The sequence below is a fragment of the Xenopus tropicalis genome, chromosome 5 (genome assembly GCF_000004195.4).
Source record: "Xenopus tropicalis strain Nigerian chromosome 5, UCB_Xtro_10.0, whole genome shotgun sequence".
In the NCBI taxonomy this organism is placed as follows: Eukaryota; Metazoa; Chordata; class Amphibia; order Anura; family Pipidae; genus Xenopus; species Xenopus tropicalis.
The window spans coordinates 61556102-61569686 of NC_030681.2; the positions used below are offsets into that span (position 1 = coordinate 61556102).

The 13585-nt window shown below is 36.8% G+C and overlaps 1 protein-coding gene across 1 annotated transcript in view; it reads left to right on the plus strand.

Moving 5' to 3' along the window:
• The window catches only part of arfgef3 (ARFGEF family member 3), a 629444-nt gene that overhangs the window by 241342 nt on the left and 374517 nt on the right, over positions 1-13585 (plus strand). Inside the window, exons 15-17 of the mRNA XM_031902164.1 lie at positions 3413-3520; positions 7180-7395; positions 13016-13126. Of these exons, the coding sequence (XP_031758024.1) occupies positions 3413-3520; positions 7180-7395; positions 13016-13126 (435 nt within the window). The remainder of the gene's footprint in view (positions 1-3412; positions 3521-7179; positions 7396-13015; positions 13127-13585) is intronic.

Here is a 13585-nt window from a genome sequence, read left to right on the forward strand (position 1 = left end):
CATGGTACATGCATTACATGGTCTGAAGTCATTGTATTAGCATAAACACATTCTAATCAAATGTTCAGGACATGTTAGCTTAATCAAGTTGTTCACTACATGCATTATTATTATTATTAACATTTATTTATAAAGCGCCAACATATTCCGCAGCGCTGTACAATAAGTGGGTTTCATACATTGGACATACAGAGTAACATATAAAGCAATCAATAACCGATACAAGAGGTGAAGAGGGCCCTGCCCAAAAGAGCTTACAATTTACAAGGAGAAAGGGTTGAGACACAAGGTGTGGCAATGGGCATGACCAGAGTTGTGAGAGGACACAGGGTATTGCTAAACTAGATTAGGGTAAGCTTCTCTAAATAAATGTGTTTTTAGAGATCTCTTGAAGGTAGAGAGATTTGGAGAAAGTCTGATAATTTGTGGGAGCGAACTCCAGAGAAGGGGGGCAGCCCTTGCAAAGTCTTGAATGCGAGCATGTGAGGAGGGAATGAGGGAGGAGTTGAGGAGCAGGTCAGTAGAGGAGCGTAACAAGTGGGTTGGATGGTACCTAGAGTATTAAGTAGAGCATTAAGTAGAGAAATTATTTAGGAGTCAACCAGCAAAGAAACATAGATGGGACATAGGGGTAGGAATAGGAAAAGTGAAGGGTGATGATACATTTAAAAAGACAATGTTAAACAAGAACATAAAAATGTATCCATAAATAAAACCAGAATCTTTGAATTAGGGGAAAGTTGTACCATATTTGTAGCACTATTCTCTGTTTGCCTCAGCAGTCTGAGCTGAAGATTTTATTTTATTTAGATTGTTTGGGATCATGTACCATCTGACATGCTGTGCTGTGTGTAAAAAGTGCAAATTTCAATACTTGGGTGCACAACTCTACCTCTAATACTGTATTAATGTCCCTCTCTGATGCCTTAGTGTTAGACAAGAAATTTTCTTTGTTCCTGCTCTACTCGTTCATCTCCCCCCCAACTCCCATGTTTCATTTTGCTCTGGCTTCTGATTAGAGAGGTTGTGTATGCAGCTCTCATATAATTACAGTTTTAGGAAGTAAAACAACTTTCTTTCTGCATCATTTCACATTTTGAGGGAGTATGAATATTATAACTGAATATGAACTTTATATAAAATGTCTCCTTTAAGGTCATGTGCTGATATAAATAGAACAAACAATTGGAGTATGGATATTTCACGCATGCAATTTGAAAATAAAAAGAGGTCATATTAGATTTGTTACTGTGAATATAAAAAGTCTACACACCCCTGGTAAATTGTCAGGCGCTGTACAAAAATAAGACAAAGAGAAATCATTTCAGAACTTTTTACACCTTTAATGTGACCTTTAAACTGTACCACTCAATTGAAAAACAAACTGAAATCTTTTAGGTGGAGGGAAGAAAACCAAAATAATGTGGTTGCATAAGAGTGCACACCCTCTTCTAACTGGGGAGGTAGCTGTGTTCAGAATTAAGCAATCACATTCAAAATCATGTTAAATAGGAGTCAGCATACACCTGCCATCATTTAAAGTGCCTCTGATAAACTCCAAATAAAGTTCAGCTGCTCTAGTTGGTCTTTCCTGACATTTTTTTAGTCGCATCCCACTGCAAAAGCCATGGTCCACAGAGAGCTTCCAAAGCATCAGAGGGATCTCATTGTTAAAAGATATGAGTAAGGAGAAGGGCACAAAAGAATTTTCAAGGTATTAGATATACCATGGAACACAGTGAAGATAGTCATCATCAAGTGGAGAAAATATGGCACAACAGTGACATTACCAAGAATTGGACATCCCTCCAAAATTGATGAAAAGACAACAAGAAAACTGGTCAGGGAGGCTACCAAGAGGGGATTCAAGAAACTAGCAAAATCATTGGTTTTGCCAAACACCTGGTGTGTACCACCACAATCAAGAATACCAAACGTAGAGAATTAATTTGGTGCTTTTAGCGTTAAAATGTAACCTTTATTTCTTCAGTTTAAAAAGAGACTAACTATCTCATTAAAAGGGGCCCAAGGAGAATCTGAAAAATTATTTACTTAAAAACACTTATTTACAAAATGCGGAAATTAATTTACTTGTGTTTATTTATATAGTTCATTAATGAATCACTCTGAGGCTAAATCCATGATTAAATACTTTACACCCAGTTCATTTATATTTACACACAAGAAGACCGCAATTCAGGAGCGCACGTGCCACAAAATAAATCTATTTACATCGGGTTAAATCAATCCCAGAGAGAGGGGCTAAACCTATTTCAGCTGTACTTAAAAGTAGCCCTAAGTTCAGCCATAAGGGAGGACATAGCGTTACTATTGGGGGTACAAACATAGTGGGTTAGTTCCTTTAAATCTTCATTAGTTCAAGTAATCAACTCCAATACGCAGCCTGGTTCCTGACCCCAATTCGCTGCCCCACAGCTTTTTGCCCACCCCCAGGCTTTGTGCCCAAATTCGACAATTAGTCTGGATCTCCCTGAACAACACAGTGCCAGTTTGAATTAAACATAAATTCTATGAAGCCTTATTGGAACACCGATCCGTTTATTTAATATGGCTAACAGATTAAGTACCAAGCCAACAACTCAAAGCATACATCCAAATCAACAAAGGAATGGCTTCACCGGAAGAAGATTAAAGTTTTGGAATGGCCCAGCAAGAGCCTAGACCTGAATCCGATTGAAAATCTGTGGGGTGATCTGAAGAGGGCTGTGCACAGGAGATTCCCTCGCAATCTGGGAAGAGTGGGCAAATCTTGCAAAGTCAATATGTGCCATGCTGATAGACTCACACCCAAAAAGAGTGCTGTAATAAAATCAAAAGGTGCTTAAACAAAGTATTAGTTTAAGGGTGTGCACACTTATGCAACCACATTATTTTAGTTTTTTTGGTTTTCTTCCCTCCACCTAAAAGGTGGAAAAAGTTCTGAAATGATTTATCTTTGTCTCATTTTTTGTACAGCACAGAAAACTGACATTTTATCAGGGGTGTGTAGACTTTTTTTATATTCACTGTAAGTGCTGATGAAAATGAAATAATGTTGGTAGAGAAAGGATATTGAAGCTAGTGGCTTATGGCAATCTATAATAGCAGACCATAGTTTCAGGTCATAAAATGGGCTTATAAATATATAAGTATAATAATAATATATAATTCCTTATCTAACCACCAGCAAAACTTAATTATTAAGCCTGGTTGGAAGAGAAGGCTATACATAATCAAGTCTTCTGGCATATGACGGGAGAAGCATGACTGGATATTTATTTTTGCCACAGGAAAGGATCAAACCAGTTGGGTCATTGTACACTAGGGGTACATAGAAGTGTATTTTATTAACCAATCCACACTTATGTACTGATGTTCTCAAATACATTTATATTATTTTTTTTTTTTTCAGATATTGATGGTTTGGGAAGAAGCACAATTGGTGGGCAACTACTAGCATCTGCATCTACACAATCAACCCTTCCTTCTGAAAGGAACTTGGACCCTGCAGTAATAGCAGGTATATGCTTGTATTTGTGTATTGCTAAAAGAAAACACCAGCTTATACAATGTAGTTCCAGCCTAAAATTAGGCATGTCTTAGACATTCTAAGACAGTTTGCCATTGGACTTAATTTTTGTGGTTTTGTGTTTAGCCTTTTTTAAGCAGATCACAGAATTTCAAATGCTATATGGTGGGTACGATCTAATTTACCAGCAATTAGCAACCAGGCATTGGTTTAAATGATAGACTGAACGGTAAATATAGGAGGGTCTAAGAAACTAACATCTTTGTACAGTATATAGGTAATGTATGCTTAGTAGAAAACCAGTCGTCCAGGAAGATTACATTCCAAGTCACACCAAAGTCAATTTGACCATATCAAAAATATTTCTGTAACTTTGTAGTTCGACTGTTTGTGTGCTACAGCAACCTCATTACTGTATGCGAGAAAACAAAATGTAAACAAAGGGCTAGTTGGGTCTTTTATCAGTTATCTGGTCGGTTAGGAAGTTAGCATGGGGGGGGGGGGAAGTTGATGAAAACTGGTGTTAAATGTGGGGGCTGCCTTTGAGGAGACAGTATTTGAGGACTGTGGATGTGCTGAAGGACAAGAGGAAGCAATGACTGACTTGGGGGACAGAAGGAAGCTGCTCTACATGTTTCTTTCATTTACTGGTTATTGTTAACAATAATGCAATCCTTAATTGTAAATAATTATGTTTTAGCTTAGATAATCACCTACTATTGTAACAATGGCTTGATTTACATATTCACTTTAATGTACATTTCTTGGTGTGGTGTATATGTTTGCTTTGTCAAAAGAATCCTAACTTCAGTAAGAGGGGTAAATAATATTGTTATAATCAAATCTTACAAGAGTGTTGCGAAAATGGCACTCTCAGCCACACATGATTCTTGGATGGGGCTACAAGGGGTTACACACAAGTTAAACTAATGTCAGACACCCCAAAACATCAACACCCAGAAAATGTACTCTCTGCCACCATCTATCATTAACAGGGGAAAACCAGGAGAACCCAAGCTTTCTAAATATATGAGTGTATGCCTTAGTGTATTTTCATTTCTGGGAAAGATTTATAGCTCTAAATACCAAAAAAGATCTAAATACCAAAAATTTTTTTTCATAAATTAGGGATTTTATACCAGAAAAATATTTTATTGTATGGACAAAAATTCAACTGATTCAGAAAGCCTTATGTCTGGCAAATGTGCCAATACCAAATATGTATAGTTTTATGGAGAAAAAACATTCCACTGAACAGTTTGATGCCAGTTGTGCATAGGATTAACAAAGTATCTGGCATTTAAAGTATGATATCCTATTTTGATACCCCATTAATATTAAACCAACTTTACCTAGGTTAGAACTTGTTACTACCCTTTAAAGTAAATAATAGGAGGATGGAAAGTTGATTGAAAACTGAAAAAAATGCATAAATAAAAGCAAATATTGGTGTAGCACAGCTTAATATGAATTTGACAGTTATTGCCTAACATTAAGACCTGCTGGAAGTTTGTTTTTGCATTAATATGACTAATATGAATAATTCAGTAGCAATTTTTATTACATACACTACACACTTGTACAACCTATAGATACAATTTTAGTTAGGTACTACAGGCACTTAAAACCTCTATTTAATACACGGAGATGGGGAAAAATACTTTTTCTCTGCTAACAGCTAATATTTATTTTTAATTGATTTTCTTTAAGGTGCACAGTTCTAGATAAGAAAGAAAACATTGGGAGCATTGTTGGTATTTATCCAAATAAACTTTGGTAGTACAGGTATGGGACCCGTTATCCAGAATGCTCGGGACCAAGGGTATTCCGGATAAGGGGTCTTTCCGTAATTTGGAACTCCATACCTTAAGTCTACTAAAAAAACAATAAAACATTAATTAAACCCAATAGGATGTTTTACATCCAATAAGGATTAATTATATCTTAGTTGGGATCAATTACAAGGTACTGTTTTATTATTACAGGGAAAAAGGAAAGCAGTTTTAAAATTCTGAATTATTTGATTAAAATGGAGTCTATGGGAGACGGTCTTTCCGTAATTCAGAGCTTTCTGGATAACGGGTTTCCGGATAAGGGGTCCCATACCTGTATTAGAGATGGAAGCAGGAATAGGGATTGATTTGGGTTTTGTTTTATTCTATAGGGCTAGCGAATAGGAGAAGGTTAGTTTTGACTCCAGCAAAATAGACTGTCCCTGGCTTAGGGATGGCAGTCAGGGCTCAGGAGTATTGACCCTTGCTTCCTACCTTTATTCATGTTGGAATTGATGACCCTCTGAGCATTGTGAGATTGTGCACATCAGACCACAGACCAGTTGACTGTGCTGATTGTCATTCCTTATGGTGGTCTGTATTAGAAGAATTTTTGGTAGTCAGTAATATTCATGTCATTACCTATATGGTCTTGAACAGTCAGTCCTTGAAAAGTCCTTATGCAGTCTCTTCCTTCATTTGTATATATTAAGTATTTAGTTTTAAAAAAATGTTAGAATAAATGTTTTAGTTGCTTACCTTGTACAGCCCTTATCCGGAAAAGCTCCAAATTACAGGAAGGCCATTTCCCATAGAGTCCATTTTAAGCAAATAATTCTGATTTTTTTCTGTAATAATAAGAAAGTGTAAGATTTTATACTATTAATAATATCTACCACACTTAACTAGGATTACCATTCTTTTAAGAAAGAAGAATAATTGTATATCAAAGTGAATATATATTGAATACTAAATGCAGTCACTGTTACAATGCAAAATAATTAAACTAAAACAATATTTACAATATATACAGGTACAGATTAAACAGACTACATTATTGTTAACACCAGAGTAATAGAAGGAAGGAGAAGCCCATCATGGCTTCTCTCTGGGTCATCTGTTGACTCGCTCTCGCATCTTCAGCTCCTGTAGTTCTTACATACTCAGATGGGGGTTGTTCACATACTTTTGGGAGGGTTTTCTTACATACAGTAATGAGATTTATGGATTTATGGAGATTTTTTGATATTAATAATTTAAGTTTCTGTATGATGTAAGCTTCTTAGAAAACTGCTAGAAATAAATTACTTTTATACACTGTATAAAACAGTTGCCATGATCACATACATACAAGGTTCCCTCAAATTCCTTATTTATGTGGTCAAATAAATATTTTTGTGCGCACATCTTAAAATTGTGCATGAATTTTTTTTAAAATGGTGTACTCAGATCAGTGAATACAAAATGTTGGGTTCACAAACAAGACTCTTTTTGTGAGTACCACAATTTATGTGCAATGGCTGCGTGTGTGTGTGCATGCAGTGCACAGCTTAGAGGAGACATTGCATATACATACAAAAAAGTCAAACCCAAGATGGCAATTTCTTACAACAGTACCTTGATCCTATTTTGAACATAACTTAGCTGCATAAATCCATATTGATTGCAAACCATCCTTTTATTAATTTAATGTTTAAATTATTTTTAGCAGATTTAAGGATAATCTGAAACCTATTCCTGTAAGGTACCTATAAGACATGTCTATTTATCATCTTGGTTGATTTCTTTTAAATGTTTTAGAACAACCAGATTTGTTAAACTAACAATACCAAGTATATTTGAAATTACTTTTTTTTTTTTTTTTTTTACCTTTCCTAGGTGTGGCCTTTGCAAGGTACATTCTCATTGGATGTTGGAAAAACATAATTGATACATTGTCTGCTCCCCTCACTGGAAGGATGGCAGGAAGCTCCAAAGGGCTGATATTTATTTTGGGTACAGAAGGAGTAAAAGAGCAAAATCTGAAGGAGAGAGACTCTATTTGCATGAGCCTGGATGGTCTCAGAAAGGCTGCCCGTCTCAGCTGTGCTCTAGGTACTAAGAACTAATTTAGATACTGGTGACTTAGTATTGCTGTAATGCCAGAAATCAAAGTACATTAAAATGTTTTCATCAGTTTTTTTCTATAACAGTTGTCAGCTGCTACCTTTTCTTAGATAGGTCTCAGGACCCAAAAAGAGAGAAATTGCTATCTAAATGACCAGGTCAGAACTCCTGAGTTATTGTACCCATAATGTAACCACAGCTGGCAGATTAATAATAAATTTTACTCTCAAGTATATAACAGCCTAATTATTCATATATTTGCATAATATTTAATTTAGTGCATCTATAGGAGAATATACAACTTCTTGTAATTATTAAAGATCAAATGTTCTGATACTATATAGGGGCTTAAAGGACAAGGAAAGGCAAAAGTCACTTGGGGGTACCAAAATGTTGGGCACCCCCAAGTGACTTTAATCGCTTACCTCTTACCTCGTGCCCCTGTACGGAGAAAACAGCACCAGCCTGGGGTACCTGGAGTGCAGTGCTTCCTCCTTCCGGCTTCCTTTCTGAAAATGCCAGCGGTTGGCGCATGTGCAGTAGAGTTAAAAGCCGCTTTTCTGTTTAAAAATTCGGCTTTTCACTCTACTGCGCATGCGCGCGCAGGGAACCCGGAAGGAGGAAGCGATCGCTGCTACCCTGGGCTGGCTCGGTTTTCTCCGTACAGGGGCACCAGTAAGCGATTTAAGTCACTTGGGGGTGCCTAATATTTTGGCACCCCCAAGTGACTTTACCTTTCTTTCTCCTTTAATGTCACAGGCCAAATTAATTAATGCAGTTGACAAAAGTCTGAGGTGGCTACTTATATGCTTTATACATTTTGGAAGGGTTATACTGCTCAGTGTAGTTTTTAATCTTTTTTCTTGCAGATGACCTGTTGGGCTGAATTGTTTAATTTTATCAAATTTAATCAAATCTATATGCAATTAAAAGAAAGCAATTAAAGGAAATCACACTCAGACTCACCACATGGAAATGCGGCCTGTTAAAGGGTGTCCTAATGGGAGTCGAGTGTGATCTCCTCTAGGCACTCCTGGCCGTATCGGTCTGAAGAAAAAAGGAAACAAGATCTCCACACTCTAAGACTTTTAATTAATTAAAAAGTAGATCTTTATTGAAACAATATAAAGCATATTAAGACAAAGATAGACTGTTGTGTGTATATATGTATGTATATATATATACATTATATATAATTATGAAAGTTCCAGTTTGGAACTGAAACGTCGGACGAAAACTTTTATTTTTCCTGATGATACAGTCTTAAAAGTCCTGTGAGTGCAGTTGTATTTGTATTTTTGCTTGCACTGGCACCTGGGCATTTACTTTATTGTATGTGGTGTGCTACCTTTGTTTGGACTAATATATGTATATGTGTGTGTGTGTGTGTGTGTGTGTGTGTGTGTGTATATATATACAGTGGTGTGAAAAACTATTTGCCCCCTTCCTGATTTCTTATTCTTTTACATGTTTGTCACACTTAAATGTTTCTGCTCATCAAAAACCGTTAACTATTAGTCAAAGATAACATAATTGAACACAAAATGCAGTTTTTAAATGAAGGTTTACGTTATTAAGGGAGAAAAAAAACTCCAAATCTACATGGCCCTGTGTGAAAATGTGATTGCCCCCCCTTGTTAAAAAATAACTTAACTGTGGTTTATCAATTTCAATTTTCAATTTCAATATCAATTTCTGTAGTCTCCCCCAGGCCTGATTACTGCCACACCTGTTTCAATCAAGAAATCACTTAAATAGGAGCTACCTGACACAGAGAAGTAGACCAAAAGCACCTCAAAAGCTAGACATCATGCCAAGATCCAAAGAAATTCAGGAACAAATGAGAACAAAAGTAATTGAGATCTATCAGTCTGGTAAAGGTTATAAAGCCATTTCTAAAGCTTTGGGACTCCAGCGAACCACAGTGAGAGCCATTATCCACAAATGACAAAAACAGTGGTGAACCTTCCCAGGAGTGGCCGGCCGACCAAAATTACCCCAAGAGAGCAGAGACAACTCATCCGAGAGGCCACAAAAGACCCCAGGACAACATCTAAAGAACTGCAGGCCTCACTTGCCTCAATTAAGGTCAGTGTTCACGACTCCACCATAAGAAAGAGACTGGGCAAAAACGGCCTGCATGGCAGATTTCCAAGGCGCAAACCACTTTTAAGCAAAAAGAACATTATGGCTCGTCTCAATTTTGCTAAAAAACATCTCAATGATTGCCAAGACTTTTGAGAAAATACCTTGTGGACCGACGAGACAAAAGTTGAACTTTTTGGAAGGTGCGTGTCCTGTTACATCTGGCGTAAAAGTAACACAGCATTTCAGAAAAAGAACATCATACCAACAGTATAATATGGTGGTGGTAGTGTGTTGGTCTGGGGTTGTTTTGTTGCTTCATTACCTGGAAGGCTTGCTGTGATAGATGGAACCATGAATTCTACTGTCTACCAAAAAATCCTGAAGGAGAATGTCCGGCCATCTGTTTGTCAACTCAAGCTGAAGCGATCTTGGGTGCTGCAGCAGGACAATGACCCAAAACACACCAGCAAATCCACCTCTGAATGGCTGAATAAAACCAAAATGAAGACTTTGGAGTGGCCTAGTCAAAGTCCTGACCTGAATCCTATTGAGATATTGTGGCATGACCTTAAAAAGGCGGTTCATGCTAGAAAACCCTCAAATAAAGCTGAATTACAACAATTCTGCAAAGATGAGTGGGCCAAAATTCCTCCAGAGCGCTGTAAAAGACTCGTTGCAAGTTATCGCAAACGCTTGATTGCAGTTATTGCTGCTAAGGGTGGCCCAACCAGTTATTAAGTTCAGGGGGCAATTACTTTTTCACACAGGGCCATGTAGGTTTGGATTTTTTTTCTCCCTAAATAATAAAAACCCTCATTTAAAAACTGCATTTTGTGTTTACTTGTGTTATCTTTGACTAATAGTTAAATGTGTTTGATGATCAGAAACATTTTGTGTGACAAACATGCAAAAGAATAAGAAATCAGGAAGGGGGCAAATAGTTTTTCACACCACTGTATATATATATATAACTGTTAAAGTGTTTACCAACTGTGGATTTACTATCACCTATTTCAATAGAAGATGCACTCTCATGTAAGCTGTGTCAATTAACTTACTAGAATAACCACGCCATTTTAATTTTTGCTTAAGTGTTTCTGCCTGTAATATTTTTTCAGAGAAGTTACGTCTGAAGTGCAAAAAGTAACTGAATGGAATGCTATCTATAGTATGTTTTGGGCGACAGCTGTCTGCACGTAAAATAGTGTTGCCTGCTGTCAGCTTAAAATATTGACTTGTGAGTCAATACAATTCTTTAGGCTATCACCCTTAAGGTAAACATCAAGAAAAATGGATGAACCTCATTGTGGGTCATAGTAAAAGTCAAATTCATATAATTTTAATATCTAAAAAAGGTTACAAAGTTTCAGTTGAGCTAGACCAAATAAAGATGAGATCATCAATGTGTCGACCATACCAAATGATGTGGTCACAGAAAAGACTACTATCTCTAAAGACATGGACAAGCTTCCACTAGCCCATATAAAGATTAGTATAAGATGGGCCGAAGGAAGCACCCATGACTGCCCCATGGCCTTTGGAGGTTACAAGTAAAAATAATTGTGGGCTAGCAGGAACTCCAGGGCCAAAATTATGGTGATACAATCTCCAGAATACAAACTGGAGTTGTGTAGCATAAATTGAATGGCCTCCAGCCCCTTGGAATGAGAAATAAATGAATATAAGGACTGGATGTCCATAGTTAACTGTTTGTAACCAGACTGCCAAGAAACTTTATCCAGGTCTGATAGAAGATGACCCGTGTCTTTTCAATAAAACTTAAAGGAACAGTAACACCAAAAAATGAAAGTGTATAAAAGTAACTAAAATATAATGTGCTGCTGCCCTGCACTGGTAAAAGTTGTGTGTTTACTTCAGAAAGACTACTATAATTTATATAAATAAGCTGCTATGTAGCCATGGAGGCAGCCATTCAAAGGAGAAAAGGCACAGGCACATAGCAGATAACAGATAAAACACTATTGTATTCTACAGAACTTATCTGTTATCTGCTATGTAACCTGTGCCTTTTCACCTTTTTTCCAGCTTGAATGGCTGCCCCCGTGGCTACACAGCAGCTTATTATATAAATTATAGTAGTGTTACTGTAGCAAACACACCAGTTTTACCAGTGCAGGGCAACAGTGCATTATATATTTATTACTTTAAAGCTCTTTCATTTTTTGGTGTTACTGTTCCTTTAAAGCGGTGCGTCACCTTTAAGTTAACTTTTAATATGTTATAGAATGTCCTATCCCTAAAAAGTTTGGAATTAGTCTTCACTATTTATTTTTTATAGTTCTTGAATTATTTGCCTTCCTCTCTTACATTTTTCCAGCTTTTAAATGGGAAATCACTGACCCCAGCAGCTAAAAAAACTGCTGCTCTGTGAGCTTAGTTTTATTATTATTGCTATTTTTTATTTATTTTTCTATTCATGCCCTCTACTGTTCATATTCTAGTCCCTCATTCAAAGCACTGCCTGGTTGCGAAGGTAAACAAGACCATAGCAACCAGATAGCTGTTGAAATTGCAAAGTAGAGAGTTGCTGAACAAAAAGCTAAATAACTGATAAATCACAAATATTAAAAAATGAAAACCAATTGCAAATTGTCCAGAATAGCATTGTTTGTTTCATACCAAAAGTTAATTTAACGATGAATTACCACAAAGAGCTGACAAATCATTAAGGTTGAGGAGACTGCCTCATACACATACAAAGTACTGAAAACAAAAATCAGTCATTTTGATAAACCCTCAGAGAAAGACCCAATACTAGCAACAATCGGTTGTTCTTGGGGAGATGGATTAATGGATTTAAGTATCTTTGGACGATGGTGGAAAATGGGCTTGATAAAAATGTCCTGACACAAATAAGGGACATCCCTAGTATCCACTGCTTCCAAAGAGACATCAAATGACACCACAGTGTTGGACTGGCCCACCAGGATACCAAGAAAACTCCCGGTGGGCCCTTTTGCTTCTATTTATTTAGCCTATTTCATAGTCATTCCCTTTTTCCATATGGGAACATTTAAGCTTGATAGATGGAAGAATAGAGTATAGTATGTAGAGAAAACAGACTAGGATAATAAAGAGTTTGAGGGAGGAAAGGAAGAATCAAAGTTTTGAGAGTGGGCCGATGGTCTAGGTTTTTCTGGTGGGCCCCTGCCATCTCAGTCCGACACTGTGACTATGAGTAATGTATTGTTTTTGAAGCAAACTCACAATTTCTACCAGTGCAGGAACAGAATAAAATAGAAAAAGTACATATAATTTAATTGTTATCAAATACTTTAATTTTTTGTGTTACTGTTCTTTTAATGGCTTATTTAGGACCTGTTGTATTTACATTTTGTGGCCCAAAAAAACACCTTTTGACAAAGTAAAAGTAGTATACATAGTATAAGTGTTTGTGATGTATTGGCCCGAAGCCTCATGGTTTTATACAGATCACTTTATTTGCCACGCTTTTGTGCAGGAGTGCTTCTATTGTCATTTATTGTGGCCTTCACCCTAGGTGTGGCTGCAAACTGTGCATCTGCTCTTGCTCAGATGGCTGCTGCCTCTTGTGTGAAGGAGGTGAAAGATGAGAAAGAAAACCTTAAGAACAGTGATGCTATAACTCAAGGTAAGATTTACAGATGGCACAGAACTGCTAAATTTACATTGCTGTATTTAATAGTACTGTTTTGGTCACTATGTGACCTTTTTTAAAGGAAAAAAAGAAAAGTGCATTCACAGTACAGTCCACAGTACAGTACAAATGAAAAGGACACCAAATACAACATCGTGTTACCCTAGAAATATATAAATATGAGTGCACTCTTGTAAATCCAGTAAAAAAAAATAATAAAAACTAACAGAGATGGTTAAAGACAAATATAGCTTTTAAATATGTTGCTGTCACCCTTTCTTGGCACACTCACTTCTGTGGGGCTGTTTACTTGTTTTAGCAGGAGATTTTTGTTCTCTTTGTTCTCTTTGAATTATAAAGATACTGGGAACTAGGAGTGTAGTGCAATGCCTCCACCTAATGGACACTAAGGAGCACACCTCAAGGGGATTTCCACTAGCAATAATCATACAC